Source organism: Stylophora pistillata, chromosome 2, assembly GCF_964205215.1.
Source record: "Stylophora pistillata chromosome 2, jaStyPist1.2, whole genome shotgun sequence".
Classification (NCBI taxonomy): Eukaryota; Metazoa; Cnidaria; class Anthozoa; order Scleractinia; family Pocilloporidae; genus Stylophora; species Stylophora pistillata.
The window spans coordinates 52,438,133-52,456,395 of NC_142520.1; the positions used below are offsets into that span (position 1 = coordinate 52,438,133).

The window sequence follows — 18,263 nt, forward strand, 5'->3', positions numbered from 1 at the left end:
ACCTGTAATCAGTAGTGTAATTAATTAGTTGAGTGTAGACACCATCTTTAATAATAAACAAAACTGTGATGCCAGGAACCTTTTCAGTAAAGGATCAATTTAAATTTCGAGATACAAGGTCTTCAAAACTAAATAATGTATAAACAACAACCCAGCTAGAAGAAACTTACAACCATAGTTGCTCTCAGGGGAAGTGTAATTTTGAGCAAGATATTAACAATTTCAAGCCTCTGAAATTTAATAATTATTTGGCTAGATTTGCTCCCAAACTCTAGTATAACACAACCTCCTACCCCTGGTGAATGCCCCCCCCCCCCACACACACACACACACACTCCAAGCAAACTGTTGCTGTCTCATATCACTAGCCCTCTTTGATAAGTAGCAGGGGAGTAGTGGAAATTAATCAGTCAACAGGAAGGCAGACAATTTACTTCTGGTATGCACTTTGAAGTAACCTTCCAGCCATGCATCAGTCTCCAAAGTTATACTTTCAAATAAAGAAATACTGATGGAGGAGCCTCAGTCAGATGAATTAGCTTCAAAGTAACTGATAAAACAAAGAAATAAACAAATAAATAAAGATACATTTGAATAAAAATCCAAACATGTATAATTTTACTAAATCCTAAAATGATACAAACAATAGTACACAATAGCAAGCTTACATACATGTACAAGCATTATTCATTCAGAGTCTATAGTTCACTGTTCAAAGACATAAATAATAAATTGAACCAATAGTTGTAGTATTATTTTAAGGTTGCCTGTGTACGGAGCTTCATAAACTGGCTTTTGATGAACGTAAGCCTAGTTTTGACCTTTTTCTCACAACAACACTTTTCCCTTCATGAGGAATTAATGAAAACAAAGGCTACTTTTGAAAGACAACCTGATTCACATAAGAAAAGTAACAGCTATCATCTGTTTCAATTCAAAGAATGATTGTACATAAAAGTAAATTTAGTTCCATGTACATGACAGGAATCTTCATCTAATGCATTACAACAAGGTCAACTCTTCACAAATATTTAACCCTTGAAAGCCATATTTTGAACATTATACTTGTCTGAGATACGTTTTATTCTTCCATGTATTCTGTAGGATATGACATAAAGCAAGAACTCAGCTTGGTCAAAAACAAAACATACAGCAAGTTAATTGCTAACAAGGGAATCCACATCTACCAGCCTGAAATGTTCAGAGAATTCTGCATCTCAGCAGGGGCAACAAATATTTTTGATGCCATTCTTGATGCAATTACATCAGCAAGGCACTCCACAGACGTAGTTACTAAAAGTTGGAATCACCTGAAACCACCTGAAACCATCTGAAACCACCTGAAACCACCTGAAACCACCTGAAACCATCTGAAACCCCCATGGAAACCATCTGAAATTACCTGAAACCACCCAAGAAGCCATCTAAACCCACGTGAATTAAACATTATCGCAAATCGGTATCTTAATTTTTAGCATGACGCAAAGCTTCTGTATTGCTAATTTACTCTACTTTACGTCTATTTTTATCTGTTATCTCACTGTCACTGACAATGAAATTAGTTTCAGTTTCGCGACGCATTCCAAGATCTCGTTTGATAACAAAGGGAAGAGAGATAAATCTTGTAATTACACGCTGTGTACACGTTTTTCGAGCTGCGCGGTCTGCGGTCTGCGTTCTGCGTTTTTGAGGTCTGTGTTAACGAGACACCTGAGTTGCTTTGTACGATTGTACCAAAAATGATTTCATATAGTAGAAGTACTTTAACGTTAAAACAGATATTCCGAGATCTCGTCTGATAACATCAATGACAAAAGAGAGATAGATAAATCTGGTAATTACACACTGTATACACAAAGGAAAACTGATTGCGCACACGTCGACTGACTCAAAAGGCACACACATAACCTATGCAAGACTGGTACGGCTCGACAGTGGAGGGTCGTAACTGCGATATGTTCAATAAGAATTCAACTCCAATGTTTACATAGCAGTTTCGCTTACGCACTCAGTGATCCCGTTTGATAACAAAGGGAAGAGAGATAATCTGCTAATTACACACTGTGTAGACCTTTTTCGAGGCGTGGCTATTCGAGGTGTGCGGTTTGCGGTGTGCGGTTAGCGGTCTACGGTCTGCGTTCATGTCTGCGTGCTTTCATGTAATTTTCAGGTAATTTCAGATGGTTTCAGGTGGTTTCATTGGTGGTTTCAGATGGTTTCAGATGGTTTCAGATGGTTTCAGGTGGTTTCAGGTGGTTTCAGGTGATTCCAACTTTTAGTAACTACCACTCCACAGAACGTATTAATCTCAATAAGAGAAGGACTGTGTCAGTTATTTATAACCTTTGCTACTGTTTGAGTCAGGCATGCAATGCACTTCAAACTGACCCCGTCCTTTACCTTAGGAGTTGTAATCTAAATCAAGAAGGTATGGATACACAGCACATTATGGGTCTCTCTTGTGCAAGAAGGACAGTGAACACCACTGCTAAATTGTTATCTGAAAATCATTCAAACATTTCATTCAAGATGCCATTGAAAACAAGTGGCTTTTAGTCCTGATTATAGATGATTTCACCTCAATTCACACCAAATGAAGACCAAAGAGAGATAAGGCATCTGAAACAAAGTCAATGTGTACAATAGTCGTTAAAGCTTTTAAGAACATACCTGCTGTAAGTGTGCTGCAGGCCGGTATCATGCATGATGTAAATGGCATCAGTATAAACACATGCCTACAAATTATAACATCTGCATCATCTATGCAAAACATGAGCAGTTCATATGCTTCTGTAATGCCAAACTGGATTACCAAGGCTTTTTTCAACCCAGAACTTCAACGCCAGCGACTCAACAACCATCAGTATTCGGGAAATGACAATGTGGAAACAATGAGAAAAATGGATGAGCTACATCTTGTTGACTTTGTGGAGTTACAACTTAAGTCCAAAGAGGACTTTAATACAGCATATAACATAGCAAAGAGGACACTTTAATACAGCATATAACATAGCACTTAGTGCTGGTTTGGGTGATTATGCAAAACAGTTCATTATTTTTCAGCCTGGTGATTGGCCATGTCAATTTTTCTGCAGCCAAATAATATATCAGTGTGTGAAGAAGTTTATCAGTTATCAGCAGCCTCATCAAGTCAACTGTCAAAACATTCAAGCTGCATCAGATCATTTGGCATATTCTTATCCATCCTTAATTGGTTCTGACAATGAGCAAAGTTTGCCATCAAACTTGTCTTCTCAGCCCTCTATTCTCTCTGTGATTCCAATGATAGGTCCTCTCCACATATCCTTGAACAGTAGAGAACACATTGTTACTTCCTTCCATCCATTTTTCAAAACAGTGTGTGAAAGCATTTTTACTCGATCAAAACTGGCAGACAATCCAAAACCCTGGAGGATCAGCTTGCTCTTAGAAATTGTTTACGGAGGATGGATATTAATACGAGAATCTGTGATGAAAAAGTTTTGGTGATTTAAAGATCCAGAGTATGGAACACTTTTTAATCTTTTGGACAACTACATACCCTTAGTTCTTTCTATTTACAGCATTTCTTTTAACCTTAATAATTTCTCAGAATACTTCAGAGCGATGATTCGAATATGGATTATGTTCACCTGCCTTAAGTGTCGTCATTACAAGAAAGCTCCACTAATCTGGCTTAACATGTGCTCACACTGGGGAAAGCATTCACCCCAACTTTATAAACTTCTTTGTAACTACATAACAATTTTTGATGAGTATCCTGTTGAAAATACCCACAGCATTCTACGTGCCCAAACAAAGCCCTCTGACAGTGCCGATGAATTAAGAAATAAAGCCAAACAAGTTTTTGAATCAAAGGAACAACAAGCTACCTTTAGATCAGCTTTCACATCACCATCACAGTTTTCATTTTCCCAGAACCAACTACAGTTTCTCAAAGTCAAATGTGCTCAAGTACTTAGTTCTATGTTAAGAAGAATTGCTTCAACACAAGGACAAAGCACACTCTCGTCAAATGGAAATACAACTTCTCAAGTAAAATTTCCAGCAATCTGTGCCAACTATCCCATCAAGAGTACTTCTTTACCTCTTGGGTATCAAGGTAATGTTAAACCTGATGCAGCTAAGCAATGTGACTTACCTGAATGTATGTCTGGCCAAAATGATGACTGGAAAGTTTTAACAGGTTGCTTTCATTCCTTCCACAATACCTGTTTGAATGGCTTAAATTCATGTCCCTTATGTAAGGACTTCCTGAAAAAGAAAGTTCAAGAACTTGGTCAAACTGCAAAACAAGCAATTCTTAATTCTAATTCAAGCACTGAAGTACCAGCTGTGAGCAAGGGCAAGGAAAATGAAAGATCTGATTCAGGGTTAGATTCACCCACTGAAACTACAACTGCAAGAGAAATGGAGCAAGATGAATTTGAAAATACTATAAGACAGCTTAATCATGAAATTGCAAGTCTTAATCCAACTTCACAACCATTCCCAATTTCCAGCAATAACCAAAGACTCACAAAAGCTGCTTCCAACACCAGAAAAACAACTACTAAGGTCCCTCCACACTGCAGAAAATGCCACCATCCTGTTCGTGGATACAAAAGATCAAACAGTTCACAGGTTAAATGTGATTTTTGTCCCAACAATGTCTGCACAGTAAATTCAGGCAATAGTTTCTCGAGATGCAACTGTTCATGGCACAGGGAAAACCACACACAGAGAGACACTCCACCAGCTCCAGCATACCAAATAACTGTAACCACAAACCAGCATGTGGATGTGACTGAGTGGCTCTTGCCTCCAAATATTTGCCAATCAACCATAGCAGGGAGTCTGATTGGAAGTAATGCCTGTACAGTTATTGCTATGCTAACTGGATGCCATTTTCTTGAAGGTAAAATTTTCATTCCTCAACAACTTCAAGATCTATCACAGGTAATTCCTCTCTACAGCCAGCTAATTCTCAAGGGGAACCATATTTACAGCTTGTTTCATGTGCCTGTGCAACAACCAAACCTGGAAGTCAAAGAGGTCCTTCAGTACAACAATGAAGAATTTTAGAAAATTGAACTAATTGCAGACTTGGGTTTTTTCACTGTTGAAGACCTTGAATCTTATCTTACAAGCTACCATTGCCAGCATCCAACATTTGCTGCAGTCCTGATTGTGCCCCCAGACAAGACAATGGTGTTATGCTTCAGGAATGCAAGTATTTGCCTCTTTGAAAGTCACAGACATGGCCACCAAGGAGGCATTATAGACTCGAGCTCTTCTGGAAATGCCCACAATTTTGTGCGATACGTTGAAAGGATGGTAGTGAGAGACTGGGAAATGCAGTTGCAGGGATCAAACATAGCTGTACTAGGTCTAAAGTAAACTCTGAAAACTTAACTTTAGACCTTATACAGCTACTGTATGTATCGAACATTATAATTGTTCTACATTTTCCAAGTAAGTTGCTCAGCAGGTGTTTCATTCATTTGGTGAAATAAGTAGCAAAAAACATGGTCTCAGGCATACACATTATGAGTGAAATGCAAGGTTTACAACACATTCCAAGAACATGTATGCTGGTTAAATTATTTCAAATCCCATATTCAGCTTCAGAAATATATTAAATAAATATTTACTTCTCTTTGCAAGTAAGTGAAGTTCCATTACTACAAGTGTACTAAACAGTACTTTGGGGTCGTTCGAACACTCTGCCGAAGAACTGAAACGTACACGTCATTTTCGACCGCAAATACGTTTAAAAGAAATATTTGCGGCGAAAAGCACGCATTTTTTCTGGTTAAGGAACTTCCATAGCTCGGAAAAGGGATAATTAAAGTATTCGCTTAAAATAGTTTTGAGTTGGGGCAAAATACCAAAACTAAGTTTTCGTCAATTTTCTGCCGGGACACTCACTCGAAGGGCAAAAACATCATCTACGCCGTACGTAATAAAAATGATAAAATACAACACAATTAAAGAAGAACTACCAGGTAAGACTATTATAACAAATGAAATGGACTCCAGGAGTACCTCTAAAGCAGACTTAAACGACATATCCCATAGACGTTCACTGCGATCTATGACTTGGAAAAACTACCATAATTTGCTCCGTTGAAATGCACCAAAAGTACTCGCAATAAAGTGTTAATCCTCGTTGCTGTACATTTTTTAAAGACTGCAATCCCCAGCGGCTGTAAAGAAAAGGTAAAGACATTATTAATTGTCAAAAGATACGAGTCGAAAAAGCAAAACAAAACACACGTGCGAGCCGTTATGTAATTATGTCATAGAGCATGCGTGTCACGCATGACGTCCCAACGTGACATCTCCTCTTCTTGAAAAAAAAGTTAAAACATAAACAAGATTCTAACAAATAAACAAGGTTCTAACATGTTGTATTCTGTCCGTAACTACGTCTCTTTAATCACATATAAGATAACTAATAACAAACGAATTTAATCGACCTCTCCCCCTTGTCGCTCCACGTGTCAAAAGGGACCTTAAGCATCGATGACTTTGGGTGTCACGGACGTTCGATCGTTTGCAGGAGGGGGCACCTGGGAACGACGTTGTCGCCAACAGAGTTTGTGACATGACTGCGTTAAGCAAAACAATTACGCTAATTTACAGACGTTGTCGGTCGACCGTGAAAATGTAAACACATCCTTGGCGTGCTCTCGATCTTGACGATGTCCAGTTTAAAGGAAGCTCGAGAAATGTTTTCTCTAGCATGGAGTCATCATTTTATTTCCGAAGAAGAATTTTTGTTATTGTATGACGCTAGTTTCTCCAAAAATCCATCATTTCCTCACGCCGACTACGATCGTTTTGATCTCGATTCTATGGACGAAGCAGAGTGTTTTCGGGAGTTTCGAGTAAGAAAAATGGACATTGTTAGACTTGCTGATGCCCTTGGATTACCTGCGAGTCTGTGCTGCCACCAACGAACTAAGGCCAACCGCATAGAGGGACTGTTGCTAAAAAGATTTGCATACCCATGTCGTTTGGGTGACATGATCCACAGATTTGGACGAAATGAATTGCTAATAACAGGACAGACAAATAAAAAACTAATATCAATTTGCTTTTTATGTACTTACAAGTTTTTAAAAATAACATGATAACTGTGGGGACTGTGGTTGTCTAATCACTTAATCTTCTGTACCAAAATAAAAATAAGGGCTTGTGTTAAATAAATGCTCATTACACTGTATGGCAAAGTTCATAGAGTTTTTAATCAAAATCTTGTTTCAAAGTAATGTGCCCAGTTTTATATTATAGCAAGTCATGTAAATTTTAAAGTTCTATACATGGCATTAATTTCTCATCAGTAATATACCTTTTGAGGATAAGTAATTACAATGTATATACTGGTGTGAATAAATTGTGTCATCAACAAATTATATAAAATGTAATACAGAAAGCAAGAAGACATCACAAGCAATAAAAAATATGTTAAGCATAAAAAATATGTAAGCAGTCAATTTCATCACACTAACAGACTCCAACTGAAGTAGATGGTGATTCTTTTGATCAATGAAGTTAATATGTACCGGTCTGTTGCTTTGGTTGGGGCCGATACAATCATAGTTTAAAAAAAATGTTTTAAAAGAGTAGCTCAAAAGATATTCAACAATATTACAAAAAATAAAGGCATGAAATATATGTTTCATGGTATAATATTGTAAATCTGCAAATAAGTGGTGTCCAGGGTACTTATTCAAATTTTGAGTTAAAACAGTAGGGTGCTTATTCAAGAGGGATCCTTTTCAGTTCACTTTAAACATGTTCACAAGCTGAATTGAAAGCAAGTATTAATGTTCAAATCTGGGCCAGGAAAGGGGGCAGGGTGCTTATTTCAAATTTTCGTGGATATGAGAGTGCTCTTCTTTTTTCAATTTTTCTTTTCTAATATTGGCATAAGCATTTTATAGTGCTGTTGTTGCTGTTGAGCCATGTAGGTTTGCATTTGTAGCAACTGCTGCTGTTGTTGTTACTGGAACTGTTGTTGTTGTTGTTGTTGCTGCTGCTGCTGTTGTAACAGCAGTTGCATCAGGCTGTTATGCTGCTAGTCAAGCAATTGCTGCCTCTCAGTCTCTTTCTCCAACTGCACAGATCTTATTTCTATATCTCTCTCTTTTAGCCTGTTCTCTTCAGTTGCCTGCTCCCTCAAATAGGCCACCATTGCAGTTCCATTGGATTGCCTCTTTTGGCCTTGTTTTGATTTTCACCATCCCCATCTGAAAGTGACTATTTCTTTGTTTCACTCAATGAGTCCATGGCTTTGAGCCTGATATCCTTAGCTTGCTCTTGTTCTTTCTGTTATTTCTCTCTTGTGTTTTCATCCTCCTCGTCTCTTGACTGATCACAGGCCTCAGCTCTCTCTATGATTTCTTTGAGTAGTCTGTCCAGCTTGGTTGGCTCGGGACTGATGCCACTGGCTTTTAACTATTGTGAAGTCTTTTATTTTTTAATTTTTCCACCAGGACCATATAATGATCTCTTACAGACCTCTTGTTAACTTTAAACTCTGCTCTTTTGTTGAGAATGTTGGCAATTTTCTCCCAAGCCTGTGCTCTGCCCACAGTCTTCTCTTTAGCCTTGTATGGCTCAGCCTGCAAGACTTCATGGCACAGGAGAATGTCTTTCTGTTCACTCCATTCCATTTTACCACTGTTTTAAACAATGCAAGAAATTTTAGCCTTTAAAAGATAACTTATACAAGTATCCAGTTAGCTTACATGAACATCATGCCCAGTTGATCTGATATGATTAAAAAATGCTGTGTTAAACAAAGTACTTTACGTCAGTTGGGGAAACTGAGAACTTAGCGATCAAACCAAATCGCTCCATCATGTCTAAGATGTCTTCTTTGATGATTCCTTGTCCAATAAAGCTGGAGAACACATGATCAACATGTTCCATGCTGAGGATGCCACTTCCTTCAAGTTCTTGCCAGTACTTAGCATTCAGGGGATTCTATAAAATGTATAAAAATTCAGCAATTCTGGATAAGGGAAGGCTAAGTAATGTTCCTTTTGAACGTTTCCCACATACATGTAAAACAACTGAAAAAGAAAAGTTTATTTCTATCAATGTACTGAAATGGTCAGATATTAAACCTGGGCAAATTTCTATCTTGGGTTGCTCAGAGGTGAATACGCCCACTAGCACACAAAAAAAGAACTATTCAATTGTGTGAATACAATTATTGTGAGCAGTAGCAAGTTAATGCAAGTCTCTAATTGTAAACAAAAAGGCTAAATCAGTATATAACCTGACAAGCTGCAAAAAGTACATGAAATAGTATGTGGTTAACAAATCATATGATTATAACTGTACAATAAACAATAAAAAGACACATGTTCACAGATCAAAGAGTCACAGTTTTTGCATTAGTTACTCCTTTCTTCGAAAAAACATCATGCTTAGTTTCCTGTTGTTCTAATTTATTGAACAACATTTTCCAAGTAAGCTAGCCTAATTTCTAAAGTGAAAATAGTTTCCTACCTGTTTATTGAAAGGTGGAATGGTTATCAGCTGCTTGAACAGATCAATCAACCACTGAGCCTTCAGTACAACTGTACTGCGGTGCTTGATTATCATCCCCAGGCCATGGTAAAAGCTGATCATGGAGTTAAACTCTCTTCCATTTTCCATGAAACAATCTTTCCTTGCATAGTGCTCAAGTTGTTGCAGATTTCTGTGATAAATCTGTTTGGCCACCAAAGCTTCAATCACCTTTTCAAACAAAAACCACCTAAAGGGCAACAGACTACTGAGAATGTATTATGGCATAAAATTAGGTACTGATTTCAGTCACTCAAGTATGTATTTGTAGTCTTGTAGAGTACATTCATATTTTGGCCTTATGAAATCTTCAACTTTCAGGAACAATCAACATGGTTACTTTTTGCCGCAACGTCTCAATTCAAAGAACCCTGCCTTCTCAGATATCAATTACATCTTCTCATCTATTATAATCATAAAATTGTCTCCATGTCAAGAGTTAGAGTTGTTTTTCGTCTGTACTGAAATGACTGCTCTGTATTTGCACGATCTGATGTTTTAAGAATTTTGATGAACTTTAAAGTACTGGAGGTGAGATATTTTTTGCATTGATATAAATTTTCATGCATGTTCAGCTTTGCTGAGTATCTGAATTATATTCAAAGAAATTTCATTGCTGTATATTTTGAATAAGTTATTGATCCTGAAGTTCTTGAACTGGAGTTTTTCCAAATAAATTGTGCTTTTATTTACCTGACTGGTATTTTCTCACCCATATAAGGCTCCTGCCACAACACCTCCAGGATTGTGTTCTGTAATTCATTTATACCATCTACTTTTCCTTCTTGCCCTGCAGGATATATTTAGAAAAGGAGTTCAGACCATTAAGCAACAAAGAAACATGTGCTTATAATGAGCATAATTTGTATTTTAATTGTATGATTGCAGAGATTTTACAGCTGACAACATAGTTGAGATGATGAACTCTTCAAATCCCAATATTTTAAGTCTCTGTTCCTTTCTCCAAACTCTGAAATTAATGGATGTGTCAGCAAAAAATTATAGGACCCAGTATGGTGCCACCAGTATATAAAGCAGCCTAAAACTAAGCAGAGTGCAGTTAATGAAAGAAAAATAACCTAACTTGCTTTCTTGCTTTTACTACAAGCCTTATCTCATTCTACCAGTCTTTTAAAATTTTAGTGGAACACAACACAACCACTGAATGTGAGTTAGTTTATATGAATGCTTGCAAACCAAATTGTAAAGTGTTTTTAAACTGATGAACGTCAGACAAGTGTGTGTGTGCAGCACCCATTGAAGAAAATCAAGTGTTCTGATTGGTTACGCAAGCCAGTAAGATGGACTCAGGATCGCACACTTTGATGCCACACATCAGAAAGTGTGTGGAGCAGACTTGCAAAGTTTGTAACTTTTTGTCAATATCCAGCCATCGTCACCTCACACTTGGGTCGATAATGCATATTATACAGTCATCAATTACTTAAGAAACATATAACAAAGGATACAACATAAAGGCAAACATCTTACCTGTTTCATTCTTTTTTTTCTGATTTCGACTCTTCTGGATAAGTTTCTTAATCAAGTTTAGTCTCTGTGATTTTGTGTTGTCAATGCAGAATAGAGGCCTCACCACATGTCTCTCATATTCCATACCAGAAATTCTCTCCTTAATTTGTTTCTTTATTGCTGCTATGTCTTTGACTGGTTTGTCAGCATGTGTGCCAACGATGAACACTGAGGGGCGGAGGTAGGGCAGCTTTTGTTGTGCATCATCATCTGTGTCATCGGTTGCCAGGGCAACACTATGTACTGTAGCCAACCATGACAGCAAATTTTCCATGTTTGTTTCATTGTTAGGGTTTTCCAATTTCACATCATTTCTCCCTTGTCTCATGCAGGGCTCAGCTGGGGCATCCAAAGGCTTGCTGAGATTGTGCACCAATATGTATAGTGCCCACTGTGATAGGAAGATAGGATGGCTGGCGTAGTACAAGTGCTGCCCTACAAAGTCCCACACATCCATTGTAACATAGGGTTTCTCTGTGAATAAAGCACTTTCAGTGGGTTTCCCCTGAGCATACTCCAACCACTGATTAACATGCTCCTCAGTATCAGGCGGCTGAGAAACATCAATCATCACATCAGGCTCAGCTTGCATGTTTTCATCTTTACATTCAGTAGAATGTTCATTGCCATCGTTTTGCAGAATGTCTGTGAAACCTTCATCCTCCTCAACCTGAATGGAAAATTAAATGAAACATTATGCCCACTTAAGTATATATAATTATGTATTCAAAACTTGATGTTATGAACAGGCTGTCAAATTGTAAAAAATTATGATCACCTTGGTGTAGAATAATTTTAAGGGGACAAAAAAACTGTTGTGCTGCTTTACTGAAGGGGGTATGACAAGATAACTTGGTTTACCAACTGAGTTGAAGATGTAAATTGGTTACTATAAAGAGTTCTGAAGCTGACATCTCAAGTGTAAGAGCCCTTAGACAGAGAGAAACTTAATTGCACAGATTAAGACATTGAAGAGCAAATCCTCCCACCCTGGAGCTAGTCGACTCAGACCAAGAAATGTTTGTTGAGACTGAAGTTACATAGCATAACATACATTCATTGAAGCTCCTCCATAAGGATTTGATAGCCAAAATGTAACAAAAGCTATCAAAAAATTATGGCATAAGATAATAAAAAATAATTACAACTAAAAATTTATATATAATTGGAGAAAAAATCCCAAATTTCCTTTAAGTTGAGTGAAGACATCACTGAAAAAGCAATTGAAGAATGGAAAATCAAAAGATGCCCCTCATTTTTATGGTAAAAGTTTTGCATGTATGCCTTCAGTGAAGATAGTTATTAAATAAATAAAAATTACTTGCAGATCTTTTTCTTTTTCTAGACTCATCTATCTAAACACTCGTGAAAACATCCAAAAGAAACAGACTCTTTCAGACATATTCTGAATGTAAGAAATTTAGAATTTTCATAAAGAAAAGAATTTTGAAACATATCAAGTTTAAATCCAACTCATATTCCTTTAAAAAATATATTTTCTCATGAGGCTAATTTGGCTGCCTTCCTCCCTCCTCTTCCTTAATTCTTCCTTTCATCCTTTCCTGGCTCTTCCTAAAACAAAAAGAGTTATAGAGAGAGAGAGAGAGAGAGATGTTACATTCTCAACACTTTACAAAACTCTCAAACCTGCTTTGACTTGAAAACATCTCCAACTTCATCTTTTAATTTCAGTTTTCCTCCATCAATTGTATCTTCCTTTACGATTTTCTTTCGAGAAATATCTGCTCCACACATTTTGTCTGCCACAATCTTTGCTAAATCTTTTGAACATTCCAATAGTCCTGGTTTACTCTCCCTGCTCAACTGCCAGTTTTTGACAGCTTGGTCAACATCAATTTCACATTTTGAAGGATCCACTTCAATCCCCTCAGTACTCTGTTCTTTGGGGTCAAATGGAGGGCCTAAAAGACTCTTCTTCAAACTGGTTTTACCGGCACGATCCTGACCAACCAGTATAATACGCCCATGGTAAACTTGTACATATCCATCTTTTAAAGCCTCTTCATAAGCCAACTGTACGTGTGCTTTGCTTCCTTTTGCTCTTTTAGAGTCTAATTTAAAAAAAAAAAAGTTGTCATGATTTAGCCAGAGTAAAAAGTCTAATCAGAGGAAGTTGAAATAATAAGAAACCTAAACAAAAAGCAATTTTTGTTTTAATAAGTTATAAAAACAATCTGAAACAAGCTTAGAAGTAGGTAAGTCAATTTAATTATGTGTCTACTATGTATAAATTTAAAAACTATCATTGTATATGTACATACATGCAAGAGTCATTGCATTGGTGGGTTTGGTTTATAGTACACATGACTACTATAAACTGACTCAATGAAATGAAACACTAAAAGTTAAGGCAATAACTGATGTCAATTCTGCCAAATGGTGTCTGGAAAACAGAAAGAAAAATCACATATTCCCAAAAGGTAACAACTGATAGATTTTAAAATATTACAAGGCCAGCATAAATTATGGTGTAACAATTAATTATCAAAATTACTCCTGACCACTTAAGACAAAACTTTTATTCCCATAACCTAAACTCTCGTTTTAAAATCATATCGGTCCATCAATTCTGTATGATAAGCTAAATGTTGTTATATAAATTATGCTTAATAACTGCCAATAAAATAAAGCAAAAATTACAGTTACAACTCTTCCAAGATAAGAAATGATTTGTAATAAACTTAATTCTTCCTTAATTAAAATCAAATAAACAGAAAGCAAAAATTACAACAGCAATTCCTACAACTGTGAAATGATTTGCAATAAACTTCTTACATTCCAATCAACTATAGAAAGCAAAAATTACAACTTACAACAATCCCTTACTGTAAAATGATTTGTAATAAACTTTATCCCTCCTCAATTCCCTATCAATTTATAGTACACTCAACTGTAGTTCAACTTAAATTTCAATGTCAGCCAAGTTGTTAAAATAAACCTTCCAAAATATAACCAAAATTTCCAGTACAAATGTCATTTATTTGTTAAGTGATGCAAACTTTGTTCGATCATACAGTATAACTGTGAAAGCAAAACTTCATATTCTTCTCAAGCTAATATTATGAAACTATTGTCAGCTGCCTGTAATTATCAGTAATAAGCGGCATAACCACTTGCAAGTCAACCATCAGAACCAATTTAGTAAATGAACATGTCACAACAATAATGTGAAAAGGAATTTCCTTTACTCACCTGGGACATCTGAATATACTCTGTCAATCTTATCCTTTAGCTCCATAACACTTCTCATTCCTTCAACTGTAAAATGATTCCCTCTCACAGACAAATATTTGAGTGTCTTGAGCTGTTTCATAGCTGGACTCAACACAGTCAACTGCTTGTCATTCAGCCATAGTTCCTCCAGCTCCACCATCTCCCCAATAGCATCAGGGATGGTGGTTTAAGTTAATGTTATGTGAGATGAACAGCCATGTGAGTTTCTTCAGCTGTTTTATAGCTGGACTCAACACAGTCAACTGGTTGTCACTCACCAACAGTATCTCCAGCTCCACCATCTCCCCAATAGTATCAGGAATGCTGGTTAGTTTGTTCTGTGAGATTTCTAGCACTCTGAGTTTCTTCAGCTGTTTTATAGCTGGACTGAACACAGTCAACAGGTTGTAACTCAGCCCCAGTCCCTCCAGCTGCACCATCTCCCCAATACCATCAGGGATGGTGGTTAGTTTGTTTCGTGAGATGTACAGCACTCTGAGTTTTTTCATCTGAGGCACACTTGTAGGGAATATGGACAGCTGGTTTGTACTCACATCAAGTAACACAAGATTGTTTAGTTTTCCAATATTTTCAGGTATTGTTGTAAGTTTATTCTTTGACAGACGAAGTTCCTCCAACTCAGTCAATTCAAACAAAGCTGCAGGCAATTCATGCAACCTTTGCTCACTGAAATATAAACTCTTTCCTCCCAAAGGTAATCATAACATCTTTCTTCTTAACTCTTCTTTAGAAAGAAATTCCATTTCATTCATGGGAAACTGTCACAACAAAAATAAAAGCTGTCACTAAAGGTGAGTAACTTAAACTAACTTGCTTTGGCATTATAACCATTGAACCAAAAATGGAAAAAATGAGGTTTATAATTTAACTTCTACTAGACCAAACCAATGAGTTATATTTTATTCCTCTCAGTACAATCTATGGAAGCCATCCACCCTTCAGTGTTCTTTTAAACACTCTGAGTAAAGACTGCTTATTTCTAAAAGCTCTACTTATTTATTTTCATGTCAGACATTTTGACTTAAGTCTCACTTGTAATTTTTTTTGTCAAAAATAAACAACTGCTCGCATCATACATGTTACCAAAAAGGCTATTATGAACAAGAAAATACTTGAATTTTAAAACAGAGTTCTACTGACTCTTTAAAAACAACATGAAGATTACTTTTATTGTAAAGGTTAATATCTAACAGGAAAGAAATCATTAGTGCAAAACTATGGTTGGTTATGTTTTGATGTGATAACCTTAAACAGTTGTAATATTACAACTGTTTAAGGTTATCACATCAAATTTATATTATAAACCAAAACATGAATGATTTCCAAGCTGAAAATATTCAAACTAAGTAGCTATTTCCAGACCTGTTACTTGATTTTATCCCCTGTAAATAATGTTTTCATTTCCAATTGACACAGAAAATTACTCAGAAGATGATCCTGATTCTTTAACAGAAGCTGATTTTCTATGTCCTTCTCTCTGACGTAATTCATTGTTTAGAATACGAAAAAACCAGAATGAGAGTCTTTTTGTGTTTAATTTTTTTTTGTTTTTTAATTCATTATTTTTTTTTTGAAGAGTTTGTGACCCAGCATAAAGCTTTTGAGACAACAATTTTCAATTTATGATACATCTTGCATGAGATCTAGGTCAGAAAAAGTTGTTGTACACATTATGCCATGTAATGATGTGGTTGATGCAATAAACAATTTAATTACAAAGAGTAAAGAAAACTGATAATATTTTTTGTTTATGTTTAAAGGATAACTATGAAGGCAACCAGCTCCACAAAGGTACATGATGAACTTGCTTGGAAGCCTCTCAGTATCAGGAGAGAACTACATACATTTAAAGCCAATTTTACAAAATAGTCAAGAATCTTGCTCCACATTATTCAACTGAGCTATTGCCTAAACTGTCAAGTGGATACAAGTATTTTTGTCTTAAATCAAGAGAAAACTTCACTCAATTTCCTTGTAGAAAATTCTACATTTCAAAGGTCTTTTTTCCATCCATTATCACTGGCTAGAATTGTGTTGACCTAGTTGTCCCAAACTCTGTATCTCTTCCCACTTTGAGAGCAAACCTGGTAAATTCTCTTTCTGAATACTGACACTAATTTATATGATTGTTTTGTTACATGGCATGCATCTGTTGATCACACCTACCTCAGACTGGGTTTCTATTGTCTTTGAGAATATCTCTTGAAAATTAATAGCTGTGCATCACCTATTTCCCAGTGCAGTTTTGACTCTGAATTAGTGAAATACTCTTTCTTGTTTTTTCTAAGGTACACTGAGCTCAACGCAATGTCCTAATTCTACCTCTACTGCAAATATTCTAGGTGAAGCATGGTCACTGAGCAGCAATACAAGGAAACTAAATTTGTATTGTACATGGTATTGAGTCTGTAAATTACAATGTCAACTGTGGTTTTTTTCACAAAGTACAAAGTTTGATAATTAATACTAATGGCTTCTCAGAGGCCATTATTTGATTGTTTAAATAATAAACCTCTCTAGCTTTGTAGGATTAACTCATTGTTATTGCCAATGAAGGGTTGTCTGTTTGTCTGTGTCCCTGAATAAATTGGATAAAAATTTATAATATTGTAATCCCCTCCTTAAGCCTAGGTGATTTTTGGGAAAACAATGAAAAATGTGCTTAATTAAAAAAAGTTAATAAATTAATAAATTTAACATTCACTGGAAATATTGCCATCCCTATTTACCATCCCTATCCATCATTTACCATCCCTATCCATCCTTTACCATCCCTGTCCATCATTTACCATCCCTATCCATCCTTTACCGTCCCTATCCATCAATTACCATCCCTATCCATCATTTACCATCCCTATCCATCATTTACCATCCCTATCCATCAATTACCATCCCTATCCATCATTTACCATCCCTATCCATCATTTACCATCCCTATCCATCCTTTACCATCCCTATCCATCCTTTACCATCCATAGCCCTCCCCAGCCGTCCTTTACCATCCCTATCCATCTTTTACCATCCCTATCCATCCTTTACCATTCATATCCATCCTTTACCATTCATATCCATCCTTTACCATCCCTATCCATCCTTTACCATCCATAGCCCTCCCCAGCCGTCCTTTACCATCCCTATCCATCCTTTACCATCCCTATCCATCCTTTACCATTCCTATCCATCCTTTACCATCCCTATCCATCCTTTACCATTCCTATCCATCCTTTACCATCCCTATCCATCCTTTACCATCCATAGCCCTCCCCAGCCCTCCCCAGCCGTCCTTTACCATCCCTATCCATCCTTTACCATCCCTATCCATCCTTTACCATCCCTATCCATCCTTTACCATCCCTATCCATCCTTTACCATCCCTATCCATCCTTTACCATCCCTATCCATCCTTTACCATCTCTAGCCCTCCCCAGCCTTCCTCATCATCATCATCATCATCATCATCATCATCGTGTTTATTTGTTCAAGCAGGTTGAATTTATTGGCAACTGTATAAGCTGATGTGGACCTGCTGTTTTGCCACCCAACCCACCCCAGGGGAGGACATCCAGCACACAGTAATCTCGTGCGTGGGAAATTAACGTCTCTTACCCCTTACCCTTTAAGAGACGGGACCTCCGGCTTTACGTCCTATCCGAGAAGACGAAACAATGTGAGTGAAGTGTCTTGCTTAAGGACTCAACGTGAAGCCCCAGCCAGGACTTGAACCCGGGCCGTTTAACCCAGAGTCCAGCGCACTGACCACTGGACTACTCACGCCTCCTTTACCATCCCTATTCATCCTTTACCATGCATAGCCATAACCAACCATCATTCACCATCCCTAGCCATACCTTACCATCCCTAGCCCTCCCCAGTCATCCATAGCCATCCATAGCCGTCCTTTACCATCCCTA

The 18,263-nt window shown here is 37.0% G+C and overlaps 1 protein-coding gene, 1 long non-coding RNA gene and 1 pseudogene across 2 annotated transcripts; 2 read left to right on the top strand and 1 right to left on the bottom strand.

Annotated features, from left to right (window-relative positions):
- Positions 1-579: 579 nt before the first annotated feature.
- LOC111346959 (uncharacterized) lies at positions 580-15,110 on the bottom strand. The gene is given in 10 exon segments (XM_088750509.1): positions 580-3,305; positions 4,142-4,254; positions 6,028-8,670; positions 8,803-8,976; positions 9,508-9,757; positions 10,261-10,357; positions 11,059-11,767; positions 12,745-13,169; positions 14,311-14,524; positions 14,526-15,110. Coding segments are annotated over 8 exon segments (2,454 nt in total). The 5' UTR covers positions 15,105-15,110; the 3' UTR covers positions 580-3,305; positions 4,142-4,254; positions 6,028-8,664.
- Positions 1,092-5,643, top strand: LOC148740277 (uncharacterized; annotated as a pseudogene).
- Positions 14,789-16,879, top strand: LOC148740278 (uncharacterized). Its single transcript, XR_015997142.1, has 3 exons — positions 14,789-14,926; positions 15,083-15,143; positions 16,113-16,879. It is a non-coding gene; the product is annotated as an uncharacterized LOC148740278 (long non-coding RNA).
- Positions 16,880-18,263: the final 1,384 nt, after the last annotated feature.